Here is a 13,202-nt window from a genome sequence, read left to right as displayed (position 1 = left end):
CTTTGCACCAATGCCATGGTGCTGGGTGCAGAGTCTGATCTCAGTGGCTCGGAGGGCGGCGTGAGGGCCGACTCCATGAGTCTTACATCCCTCTCCTTTTTAGTTCGTGGCTTGAAGCTTTTGCAGATGTGACACTTATTGCTAACGCAGGTTTCCCTAAAACACTTCAACAGCTTTGATGAGGGTCGCTGACAGGTATAGGCTTTTTGCAGTGATCACAAGGCTTGAAGCCCAGGGACCGGGGCATACCCCACCCCTGGCTAAATCCCTGAGGGGACTATCTAACTTTTCTACAGTACTATTAAGCTAACTATTAAGAGAACAATGAAATCTAAGAATTACTTACACAATGAGCAATAAGAAAAAAACCCAAAACACTGGGTAGAGAATGCTTGCCGAAGCAAGGTGGTGTTCCAGCACCATCACCAGTGGTAAGAAGAAACTGAGGGAAGGGGGAAGCTGGCAGCACCCCTTATACCAGCCTATATGTGTGCCACTCCAGAGAGGGCCAGAGCTGGTCCCCTACGGATACCACTAAGGGAAAAACTTCCAGCACTAGTGCATGTGGCAAGCACATACACCTAACATGGAATAGGCATGAGCAAGCACTCAAAAAAAGAACTAGAGAAGTTCATGGAGGATAGGTCTACCCATGGCTATTAGCCAAGATGGTCAGGGATGCAACCCATGCTCTGGGTGTCCCTAAGCTTCTGACTACCAGATGCTGGGGCAGGACATAGGATGGATCGATTGATGATTGCCCTATTCTGTTCATTTCCTTTGAAGCATTTGGCGTTGGCCACCGTCGGAAGACACAATGCTGGGCTAGATGAACCATTGGTCTGACCCAATATGGCTGTTCTTATGTTCTTTTTTAGTATTCAGCTCATAATGATTTCCTTTAAATATATGCATAGTTTCCTATTAATATAAAACAGTTCTCTGTAAGAAGCTTCTCTAATATTGTACTTGGGCTTTAATAAGTACAACTTTTTTCCTTCACCCCTAAACTTATCTAGTTCAATAACAGAAAAGAAATCAGGCTCTTATTTGTTGTGTTACAATTTAGTTACCTAAGCATGCAGCAGCACCAACCATGGCATATAGCCCTGGCGTGATACAGTCAGCTCCAACTTCACACCACTCCTTGAAGATAAACCAGTCATGGTGATAATAAGCCAACTGCTCCACTGCAATTCCCACAATCCTTCCTGCTATTGCTCCAATTGCCATACTAGGTATGAACAAACCTGATGGAACCTACAACAGAAACAAAAGAACTGCTAGTGGTAAAGAATTAAAATACATGGGACCTGTTAAAGTCTTATTATTGAAGAGCTACTTCACACAAGGCAAGCACATGGAAAAAGAACTTATATATGTTCAGAAAAGTAAAGTTGACCAGAAGTTTGAAAATGAAACAGACAGAAACACTCCAGTTGCCACCTACGAGGTAGTTGATACATGAACTCCCATTGTAAAGCTAGTAGAATTTAACACAAAAAGATACTGACCCCTCAATTATATGAGTATTTGGGTATGTTTATCTTTCCTTTACATTTTATGTATTTTTAATTTAAGGCTCAATCTGTCATTAAGATAGAACCATGAACTTGGTTCTCCAGGCAAACATCACAGTCCATCCCCTACATGTGCCCAAATCACAGCTGTTTAACCAATACTGAGAGATCTCCATTACTTTCATACATTGTATTAGCTCAAGTTCCCAAGAGCCAATATCCACAACTCAAACAGGCTTCATGCATGAAACATCCAGCTCCCCAATTCCCTTCCCGATTCAGTGGATGCTTAACATGTATCTTTTTTTAAATAGTTTTTTTTTTTAATACAGGGATCAAACGCCCCTTAAAATCCTTGGCAAATTCTTACTAAATACCAAAAAAATCAAAGAAGGCCATCCTTATTAGTAACAGGTCAGGTAAGCCATATACATGGCTGGACCTCCATGTCCACACTGACAGTTACAGTCACAACCTATTGTGATTTTTGTTACTTTCTTCATTTAAGCTCCAATTTTCCTATTTGTCACCAGGACCCAGAGACGCAGCTTTATCTGGCACTGTGTGATTCATAAAAGAAGCATAGAAAAACCTTACTTATGCCAGCAGCATTAAGAACTGTCACGATTCAGCAGTGTAACTGCTGCTGTTCATCTTTTCTCCTCTCGGAGGAGCAAATGTTCTCTCTGAAAAAACATACTTGTGTCTAAATGTCTCATTAAACTCTGGAAATGCACTGCCACTGCTCTTTAAGGCAGTCAGCAATGCTGGAAATGTTACACATACTGGCTAAACTACAAATCTTACTATACATATATCCCTCCCTTCTTGGCTAAAATATAATATATTCATTTAATTGAACCCTCCTAATGCGCTGGGGTCTATCTGACTCCAAAGCACACAAAAGTGTAAATTACAAATTTTTGTGCCAAACCTGTACATTATGTACAAATGTGCCTCTTTGTACATTAAGTAGTCTCAAAGATAGTTAAGTTGAGTTGATACTCAAGACAGTTAAGTCTCAGGCAGACTGCAAAGAGCTACAAAAGGATCTCTCAAAACTGGTGACTGGGCAACAATATGGCAGATTAAATTAAATGTTGATAAATGAAAAGTAATACACATTGGAAAACAATCCCAACTATACATATAAAATGATGGGGTCTAATTTAGCTGTTACCACTCAAGAAAGATCTTGGAGTCATTGTGGATAGTTCTTTGAAAACATCCACTCAATGTGCAACGACAGTCAAAAAAGCAAACAGAATATTGGGAATCATTAAAAAAGGGATAGATAATAAGACAGAAAATATCATATTGCTTCTGTATAAATCCATGGTACACCCACATCTTGAATACTGCGTGTATATGTGGTCACCCCATCTCAAAAAAGATGTATTGGAATTGGAAAAGGTTCAGAAAAGGGCAACAAAAATGATTCAGAGTAGGAAATGGCTGCCATATGAGGAGAGATTAATAAAATGGGACTTTTCAGCTTGGAAAAGAGACAACTAAGGGGGGATATGATAGAAGTCTATAAAATCATGTATGGTGTGGAGAAAGTAAATAAGAAGTGTTATTTACTCCTTCTCATAGCACAAGAACTAGGGGTCACCAAATGAAATGAATAGGCAGCAGATTTAAAACAAACAAAAGGAAGTATTTTTGCACACAACGCAGAGTCAACCTGTGGAACTCCTTGCCAGAGGACGTTGTGAAGGCCAAAACTATAACAAGGTTCAAAAAAGAACTAGATAAATTCATGGAGGGTAGGTCAATCAATGGCTATTAGCCAGGATGGACAGGGATGGTGTTCCTAGCCTCTGTTTGCCAGAAGCTGGAAATGGGTGACAAGGAATGGATCACTTGATGTTCTGTTCATTCCCTCTGGGGCACCTGGCATTGGCCACTGTCAGAAGACAGGATACTGAGGTAGATAGACCTTCGTTCTGACCCAGTATGGCTGTTCTTATGTTCAAACTAGGATGAGGTCAATCTTTCCCCAGTGGTTTTATCATGCCACTGGTTGTGGTTTTTGTGTAGCAGAAGAGTCACTAAAAAGGTAATGGGGTCACAGTTAGACCCCTCAATGTTACTCAATGAAGAAAATGAAAGGTACTTCTCTTCCAAGATAGGGTCTCTTGGACGCCAAACACGTACAAAAAAATTAAATAAAAAACATGATGGGCAAACCACCACTGCTTCTTTCTTTAAGTATTCTCATATTATGATGCAAACAACCTGATATTGACTGGCTAAAGGAGAGAAGGTATTTCATATGGTTTTAATCAGGCCACAGCTTTATTATTAGATGTGTGGGACTAGCCAACAGATAGAAGTGTACATCACAGGTAACTCCATGTTCATTCAAAATGTACCTAGGGGCTGGGATCTTACCATCACCCCTCTCTAGCAAGGGTTAAGGTGGACTATAAGGAAGGGGGGTTGGCTCGCTGCTATGCCAGTCGAGGAGCCCCAAGCCTCCCCAACCCCCATTCCACTCCTTTAACAAACATCTCCTTTTTAAGTCCTTCACCAAGCCATTTATCTAGTCACTGTATCCCTTCCCCATGGAGTACCTGCACTGGACATCCACCCCACGCTTACATCATGAGTTGTGACATCATAGCTTAACTTCCTTCCCTATTCATCATAGCAAAGCCCCCTCTGAGAAGAAGGCGGGGGGGGGGCAAAACCACTCTACCTTGGCCAATCTGGTGGGCAGGGAAAAATTCGTTCTCAGTCCCTATAGAAAGGAAAGACTAGTGTGATGCCAACAATGGGTCCTGACTAAACCTGGCAATTTGCCACCTCAAGGGGAGGGAGGGTTGGTCCTGTTTCGCCTGGTCTGAGGAAAAGAGGCTTCTCCTGCTAGGCTTGACCCTTTTCAACTCCCCATCCCTTCTGGTCCCTGGGGATGAGTCAGCATTGCCATGCTGACCCACACCCCCTTTTGCAGCAGCCTCTGAGACTCTCTTCCCACACTGCCCATAAGGCACTACTGCCCTTCCCTGGAAAGTTGCACTGCACGAGCACATTGCATGTCTGAATGCAGGCATCTGGAGCTTGTTGAATCCCCCATGTCATAATAAATCTTTGAGTAAGAGATGGATGTTTCTCAGTGATCTAGATACAGAAATGGTGAAACCACTAGTGCAGGAAAGAAACACTGCAGTCTTGCCTCAGGCCTGTAGGGAAGCAGCATCTAGTGTGCCGGATATTGATCCGGAGCCTATGAAAGTAGAACTCCTCAGAACGAGAAAAACACATAAAAAAAGTGTGAAGTCTAAACACTTTGTACATTCAGAACATAGACCACCTATTTCCTCCATTTGTTCCAAGTAGTAGGCCATTTACTGCCACTTTGCTGCATCTGTGCCTTTCACTTTGTTATTGTTGCCCTGTTTCTATCTATTTTCATTGTAGAAACCTAAGGTCAGTTAGACCCCAACACAAGCACTATGTAGTGTGCTTCTGAATCTAGGAAAATTTTAACTTGTTCATAGTTTTAGAGTTCACTGGTGACAAAGTCAGTTTAAAATGCATTCAATGTGTTTTTTCCCCCAATTCTGACATACTCCAAAAACAGATAGGTGATTTTTGGTCCAATACAAGGTTTAAAAGAAATAAGTAACATGACTCGTATGTAACAAAACGTATCACTTGATTTTTTACCATGGCATTCTGAGAGCTCTGTGTATCATACGATTGCACAGCCATTAACTTCGCTGTGAAACCTAATTCCTGCTACAGAACTGTGCCTTAGAAATGTATTTATTTTTTCATTATTATTTGTCATTATTATTTACATTTCCAACATTTATAGTTGCAAATATAACTTTTGAAAATGTAAACCAAAGGCAAATCAATTCATCAAGCTCTGTCTGAGTCTGCAAATGGCCAGAAACCAAAGCTTTTAGAGGTGTTTATTGTTCCATTCATCTCAAAGTATTGTCAACTTTGAAACCTACTGCAATGATTTAACTGCTGTTATCTATTCACTTCTTTTCATTTTTGCAGCAACATCCAGTTAAAGTGCTTGTCCCACAATGCAAACTGTCTCCCATCACCGTCCTGAGTCCCCAGCCTAGCTGTTAAAACCTCTAGCTTCCCCCTTGACACAGTTCTTTCCAAGACACAGCTATGGATTGTTATTAAAAACTGGCAGCATATTGAAAAAATTGAGAATCAAATATAATAAAGAAAATCCTTTGAAGCTGCCTCAGAATTTCCAGTCTGCTGCACCAGTGTGCTGCCGAAATCCTGGGGTCTTGCCACTGAAGATGGGAAACTGATTTAGAAAAAAAGCTGAAAAAGATGTTTTTTGGTGATTATAGATGGAACATTTTACACACACAGTACACTTCCTATTTGTATTTCAGTATAGAAAACGCCAGAAAAGCTAACAGCTTGAAAAATCACTGACTGCTCCCTACTGATTTAATTTTTCAGCTTCTAGTTGTTACACATATTTGGTAAACTAATCTAAGATTTTTGATTCATTTAGAAGGACTAGGCAGGGAACGGGGGGAGCAGATGCAGGCAGGGTGACCAGAAGTCCCGATTTTATAGGGACAGTCCTGATATTTATGGCTTTTTCTTTTTCTTCTTTTTCTAAGAAGCCTATTACGCCCCACCCCGTCCTGATTTTTCACACTTGCTGTCTGGTCACCTTAGGTGCAGGAGTGCATAAAGGCAGATCTTTAGCATCACAGTGTAGTTGGTGGACATGATTAGTTTCATTTTCCTGAAATAGGCAGAGCTCAGTACTTTGGGAACACCACCTTAGTTTGTATGGGCCTGATTTGGCGCACACAAAGATCAATCTCTGGTTTTTGCACTACATAAAACTCGATGTACATGTCAACATACCCCTCAGCTGTATGAGCAAAATTGTAGTTTAAAGCAGTGTTTTAAGAGGTCTGTTTCAATAATCCTCACTAAAGAGAAATACAAAAAACATTACTTTTGAAATAGTATATTTATAAATAAAAGAAATTGTTTTTTTGGGGGGGAAGACGGAGAGGCAGAAGAGCAGTAATAGAAATCCATTACTTTAAAACTTACCTTGATACCAAAAGTGAAGACTGTCATAATTATTTTAAATATAAGTGCTAAACACAGCTGCCATATAGCTGAATAAACTCCAGTGCCTGCTGGACGATCAGGAATATCATCTACTATCTTACTGGCATTCATGTCATTTCTGTAGTCACAAAGAGAGGAAGATTCTAATGGCCCACAGTCTGTAAAGAGCTCTTTAATAAGCTCACTGGTGTTGAGCCTTGTGTATGGATTAGGAAAGGCAATGACAGCTGTTATTGCTGCAACAATGATGACCTCCAGGACAGGATATTTCCCAAATTTTGTTGATTTGCGTCGGCGACACCAGGCGATGTTTGCACGGATGAAAAATGCTCCCCACAGCCCGCCAAACACCCCCAGAAGAATGAATGGAAACAGTTCAAAAAGGTACCAAGGGGTATGGTATTCCACATAAAAAAGGACAAGACGGCTGTTACCAAAAGGATTGATGGACCTCAAAACGAATGCAGCCACTAAAGCAGCAAAAAAGGACCTCCATAAAGTTTTCAGTGGGAAATAATAACTGACCTGCAATGGGGACAAGTTAGAATTACTGGCAATTCATTTTAAAAACATTTCAAACTATTCTAAAATGAACTGAAAATACTAGCATATTCCATTGTTGCTCAAGGTGTTTATGCTAAATATGTGCACACTGTTATCAATCAATTGTAATAATGGCATTTATGTTCATCACTTTACATTAAAGTGCTTTAAAACATTTCATACTCCTATTGTGTCACCCACACCGAACATTGTGAAAGCAACACAGAAACCACCAGCATTTTAAGACTGAGTTGGGCAAAATTCCCAGTAACTGTTACATTAAAATAGTTTTAAAGTTGCTGTGTTTTAAAGTATTTTAACAACCAGAACAATGGTCTCTATGCGCTCAGCTTTGGTCTTGGGAATGCAGAATACTAGACTATGCGTCCATCGTCTTTCGTCTCTAAAATGTACTGCTATTGCTAACGCTGGTGCCTCACTGGAAGTAGCAAGAGTGGAAACGCTAATGTAGAGAGGTCTTCAGGTATCTACTCACATTTTGAGCACTATGGCCAAGATTTTCAAAAATGGATACCTAACCTTTGACTTGTAAACCCATATTTAGGCATTTAAATAAGTAGCCTGATTTTCAAAAACGTTCATTACCCAAAACTTGTCAAGTTGACATTTTTTTCTTTTTAAAGACTAGAGAAGTTCTTTGGATCTTTTAGCTACAAGACAGAAAGATCTCTTGGCTTCTTCTGTTCTTCAGGTCAAAGGTTCTCAGAGCTTTCAGTAAAATACTACAGCAGCATTCAGACTCTGGCTATGTCTTCACTTGAAATGCTACAGCGGCACAGCTGCAGTGAACTGAGCTACTGTAGCACTTTAGTGTAGATACTCACTACAGTGACAGGGAGGGGGCTTGCTTGTCGGCATAGTTAATCCACCTCCCTGAGCTATTCTTTCACCATCCTAGCACTGTCTACACCAGGGGTTAGGTCGGTTTAACTATGTCACTTATGGGAATGGATTTTTCACATGCCTGAGTGACGTAGCTGAGTTGAGCTAACTTTTGAGTGAAGACCTGGCCACAGGTTCTTTAAATTAGATGTAAGGAGATAATCAGAAAGATAATAATGATCTAAATAATGCTCCTGCATCTCCCAAATACATATTTCTAGATTGGTATTCATGGTTTGTATTCTTGAGAGGATTTCATTGGCTTGGCGGTCAGTTTTATAGCATACTTGGTTTGTGATTATAATGTACTCCACTGTATGGAGGCTTTAAATCAAATTGAACATTTAAAGTTTGTTTTAATTTAACTGGCAAATGAGTTTTTAAATGGTCTGTTGGCCCAAGGTAAGCAAAATAAATAGTAGGAACCAACCCTTTGTTCCCCCCTCCTTTTTCTTTTAAATTAAACATGATATGTTGCTAGTGTCAGGAAACAAGAACATTAGAAAGAAGTTAACAGGAAAGGCATAATTGATGCTAATCTGCACTATCTACAACAGACTAAATCAAAAAGGCTCTCACATCAGCAGATTTTTTAAATGTAAACTGTAGGGGGGGGGGGGAAGTAGGCAAGAAAGCAATTGCACAAAAAATGTAGTCAATTTCAAGTCCATATAGGTACTTATTTTCTTTTTCTTTCTTCCTGGGGGAGAGGGGGAAGGAGGAACCTGACTTATGAATTGTCAACAACATTTAGTTTAACTCCATCAATTTGTGAGCTATAAAACTGCAATAAAGGAATCTGCCTTTCTCCAGAAAAAATAAAAACAGTAACGAAGAAATGTTGGCCTACAACAGTCACCTGAAACAAAATGCTTTGAGGGGTTTGCCCATGCCAGAACTCATAATACTGAATTGACTTAATCGAGGCAATACATTAGATGAAGAAAAATTTCTAGAATGACCAATGCAGATTAGTAACCACACCATAGTGTAAAAAATTATTTATCAAACTGTGGGCCAAGAAGCTCTCCTTAAGGTGTTCAGAAAGTGGCTTCATGAAAAGCTCACTGCAGGATCAGGGCCCACAAGAGGAGGTTCTGTTACAAAAGACGCCACAAAAGAAAAAGTTTGAGACGACAGGTGTTAAAACATTCATTTTTAAATATTTCCTTCCATGCTGTCTCTTTACATACCTCCTCCAAACTAAAAAGGACACCACCAATTGGGGCACCAAAGGCTACTGATACTCCTGCTGCTGAAGCAGCTGATAACACCTAGAAAAGAAGAATAATGTGGTTTTATTTTTGTGTTTGTGATGCATTTTAAAAACAGAAATAGAAATTTATTCTTATGATATACCACTAACTATGGTCAACAGATTTATATGACACTAAAGACCTAATAAGTCTAAAATATGGACTGATTACCTTCTTTCCCATCTTCCTCTCAAGGACCCAAATGCTTACTCTGCCCACTTATTCCCACATTGCCATTTCAGCTTCTCCTGCCCATATGCTACTTCTCTCTTCTTCACAGTTGTACTTCCTCCCATCTTCTCATGTGACCACAGCTATTTGTATTGCCTAACTGCCTATCTGCACTGCCTGTGGGATTGGAACCAGAGATGAAAGAAACCACAGAGAGTTGCAATCATATAAGCAACTGTGAAAGGTAGGTAGGTTCTGAATGCAATAAATGAACAGCTAGGAAATCTAGCCAGTGGTATAGCCATGATTATGAAAGTACAACTATTTTAATTAATAGTCAATTATTCTGTCAAGAGCTAACCAAAATTAACAAACACCCATGATGGAGGAAGTTGACTGCTCAGGTCTCATTGGATTCCAGCAGCAAAGTTCAGGAATGGAGCAATGAGAAAGCCCTAGCATTAAAATAAATTCAGAATAAAATGTGGGAGGGAGAGAGACATAAATAGTAGTAACAGAATTTACTGGTAGTAAATCTAGATGAGATTTTGGAGAGGGAGGAGGTTCTCTGATACATTTGAAACATTAATGCAACCTACAAGATACTCTCCCTTCTCTTTCAATTTGGTCAGACCAGTTAGCCCTTTTCCATCAATCCTGCACTTCTGGATGCCTGAATATTTTGCCCCTTCAATCTGCCAGACAACATGCTGATAAAATACAGTGTATTTCCTTCATTTTTCTTTCTTCTGTCTACTTTTTTCCCTGACTTCTGTTTTCTCTCCTTTTTCTTCGTATGCAGTTTCTCTTCTCTGTTTCACTTCATCTATCTTCTTTCCCCTGCCTCTCCAGCCCCACCATAATCTCCTCCAACCTATTTCCACTCTTCCCACTATTGCCCATTCTCTCAACCTAACCCTCTCTCTGACAAACTGGTTCCCCTCCCCCACACTTCACTGAGATCTCCCTCATTGTGTCCCCCAAAACTCAAGTCAATCAACCCAGCCTGTTATCCCTCCACATCTCTGCCCCTTCCCTACTCCCAATCCTAATTCTACTTCTCCTTTTCCAATTCTTGTACATTACCAGGTCTGCTTTAAAGGTTCTGCAGTAATTAAAATATAATTAGACAAAGAGCAGGAAAATTAGGCCCATTTTTACCAATGAATTGAGCCACAGAGAGATTAAGTGACTTGCCCAGGGTTACAGAGGCACTCTGGGTTAGAGGTGGGAATTGAAGCCAGATCTCCTGAGTTCCAGACCAGTGCCTACTCCACAAGACTAACCTCCTCCAGTAGTATGGAAGTTAAACATACAGAACTGCAGCATGGGTGGGCAGAACTTAGAGAATTTTTTCCTGTTAAAAATATGAGATATGCTATTGAAAAGTAGGATTATGCTGCAAAAAATCAGGATATCTAGCTACCTTCTGACACTGAACTTGCTTCTGTTAATATGGCATTAGATGCAATGCAAACTGCTTTCTGTCATTTGTGCCATGGCCAGCAGGGACTGGAAGGGCTGCACAGGACTGTGGTCACCAGAGCAAAGGGGACACATGTCTAGAGTAACTTAGAATCATAGAATATCAGGGTTGGAAGGGACCCCAGAAGGTCATCTAGTCCAACCCCCTGCTCAAAGCAGGACCAATTCCCAGTTAAATCATCCCAGCCAGGGCTTTGTCAAGCCTGACCTTAAAAACCTCTAAGGAAGGAGATTCTACCACCTCCCTAGGTAACGCATTCCAGTGTTTCACCACCCTCTTAGTGAAAAAGTTTTTCCTAATATCCAATCTAAACCTCCCCTACTGCAACTTGAGACCATTACTCCTCATTCTGTCATCTGCTACCACTGAGAACAGTCTAGAGCCATCCTCTTTGGAACCCCCTTTCAGGTAGTTGAAAGCAGCTATCAAATCCCCCCTCATTCTTCTCTTCTGCAGGCTAAACAATCCCAGCTCCCTCAGCCTCTCCTCATAACTCATGTGTTCCAGTCCCCTAATCATTTTTGTTGCCCTTCGCTGGACTCTCTCCAATTTATCCACATCCTTCTTGAAGTGTGGGGCCCAAAACTGGACACAGTACTCCAGATGAGGCCTCACCAATGTCGAATAGAGTTGCCATAAACTTCATCTACTCCTCTGCCTCAGCAGTTTGTTAGCGAGTTCAGAGATAAATCCATTGTGCTCCGCATTGTCAAGAACAGTTGTTATAATGTGGGGTCTAGAAGATGGAGTGTAAAGCAACACAAAATGTGGATGAGAGAGAAGGGAAGGATTTTTCAGGGCTCTGACAAGAATGTAGGTAACCTTTGGTGGAGTACGGTGATCCCTGACCTGAGAATATAATGATTAATAATCCAAACCTATACAATAGCTAAAAGAACACATGACATGTTTTAGACTTTGTTTTAATCGAAGTATTTGCATGGTTTACCAATCTTTTGATTATGGGAATTTATTCTAAAACTGTATCTTTTTTTATACAATAGGTAAAGGTTTTAAGAGGAACTTACCTCCCTTTTTTTAGCTTCATTTGTACTGTACTTTGGAAAGAGGTAGGAAAAAATATTCCCACAGCAACAGGCAACATGTACCAGAGGACCCTCCTTTCCTAAGCTCAAACCTGATGCTACAGCCAAGACTAAAGTGATGGTTTTTATCATCAAGGTCCATTTGCCCAAGTAACCTCGGATGATGAAGCCACTCAAAATAGTTTTAATCTAGAAGGAAAAAATACTCCATGTTAGACTTAATTTTTCTTAGAACAAATGCTACTTTTATGTTTATAAGCTATTATCTATAATTGTAGAATCACAACTTAAAAATTACTTGATTGGAAAGAAGACTTTTACCTGCAGAACTATAAAAACACTTTTTTGAGTGCTATTTGCACTCAGTTTGTTTGCCAGAAGCATAACATTCACATTGAATATAGTACAGTTACACTATACTTTAAGGATATATATCTATACCTAAATCAGCAAAATATGGCAACTCTATTCATTATATTGAACAGAAAATAAACCTGCAGTAAATTACAAGACTGTATTAAAGAGTTTTGCAATGTAACCTGACAAATGAAGATCATAAATTCCTGTAGCACAACCAAACTCACTGTGAAAACTACACTCGGCTATGCCAGTTAATTTACAGATGTTTTAATTACAATAATATACTGTTTTTGCCAATGTCACCCTTCCTTATATTCTCCCCTATGTTTTATTATAACTGCACCCAATATCTAAGAGCAATGGCTTGACATACTAATGATGAGAAAGATTGGCTGTTTTTCACTAGAAAAGAGTTTATATTTTTATATATTTTTTATATTTTTCTAATATATTACTTTGCCTAATAATTGCTTTGTCATCATACCTGGAAAAAAAAATCTATACCATCTATTCATCACAGTTACGACTTAGCACTGCAAAAAATTTTGGTCAATTGTGCACATGAAGTAAAAAAGTTTGTCGAGTAAATTTAGAAACTGATTTGGAATTTGGCTTTGGGACCTCAGATCCCTACATATTTGAGGAAATACAGAATACTTAGAAACAAAAACATACAAATTCTCCTAGAATTACTAGAAGAGTCATGCTACTGACCAATTTTTATAATTCTGAAATTAGAATGGCAAAGAATAGCTGTAAAAAGAACAAGATTTAACCATTTTTGAACAAACAATTTTACCTTATGAAATGACTGTGTCAGTTTATGTTA

General features: G+C 39.6%; 1 protein-coding gene across 6 annotated transcripts in view; it reads right to left on the bottom strand.

Moving 5' to 3' along the window:
• CLCN3 (chloride voltage-gated channel 3) overlaps positions 1-13,202 on the bottom strand; it is a 133,975-nt gene that overhangs the window by 18,070 nt on the left and 102,703 nt on the right. For all 6 annotated transcript variants that reach the window (XR_012158626.1, XM_073341613.1, XM_073341609.1 and 3 more), the window contains 4 exons: positions 11,996-12,202; positions 9,248-9,328; positions 6,588-7,133; positions 1,074-1,260 (listed from right to left, as the gene is read on the bottom strand). Coding sequence is in view for 5 of the 6 variants with exons in the window: in XM_073341613.1 (XP_073197714.1) it covers positions 1,074-1,260; positions 6,588-7,133; positions 9,248-9,328; positions 11,996-12,202 (1,021 nt within the window). In the remaining variant the exon portion in view is untranslated. The remainder of the gene's footprint in view (positions 1-1,073; positions 1,261-6,587; positions 7,134-9,247; positions 9,329-11,995; positions 12,203-13,202) is intronic.

The sequence above is a fragment of the Lepidochelys kempii genome, chromosome 4 (assembly GCF_965140265.1).
Source record: "Lepidochelys kempii isolate rLepKem1 chromosome 4, rLepKem1.hap2, whole genome shotgun sequence".
In the NCBI taxonomy this organism is placed as follows: domain Eukaryota; kingdom Metazoa; phylum Chordata; order Testudines; family Cheloniidae; genus Lepidochelys; species Lepidochelys kempii.
Note: the sequence above shows the minus strand (reverse complement) of the source record. Positions and strands in the feature narration are given on the sequence as shown.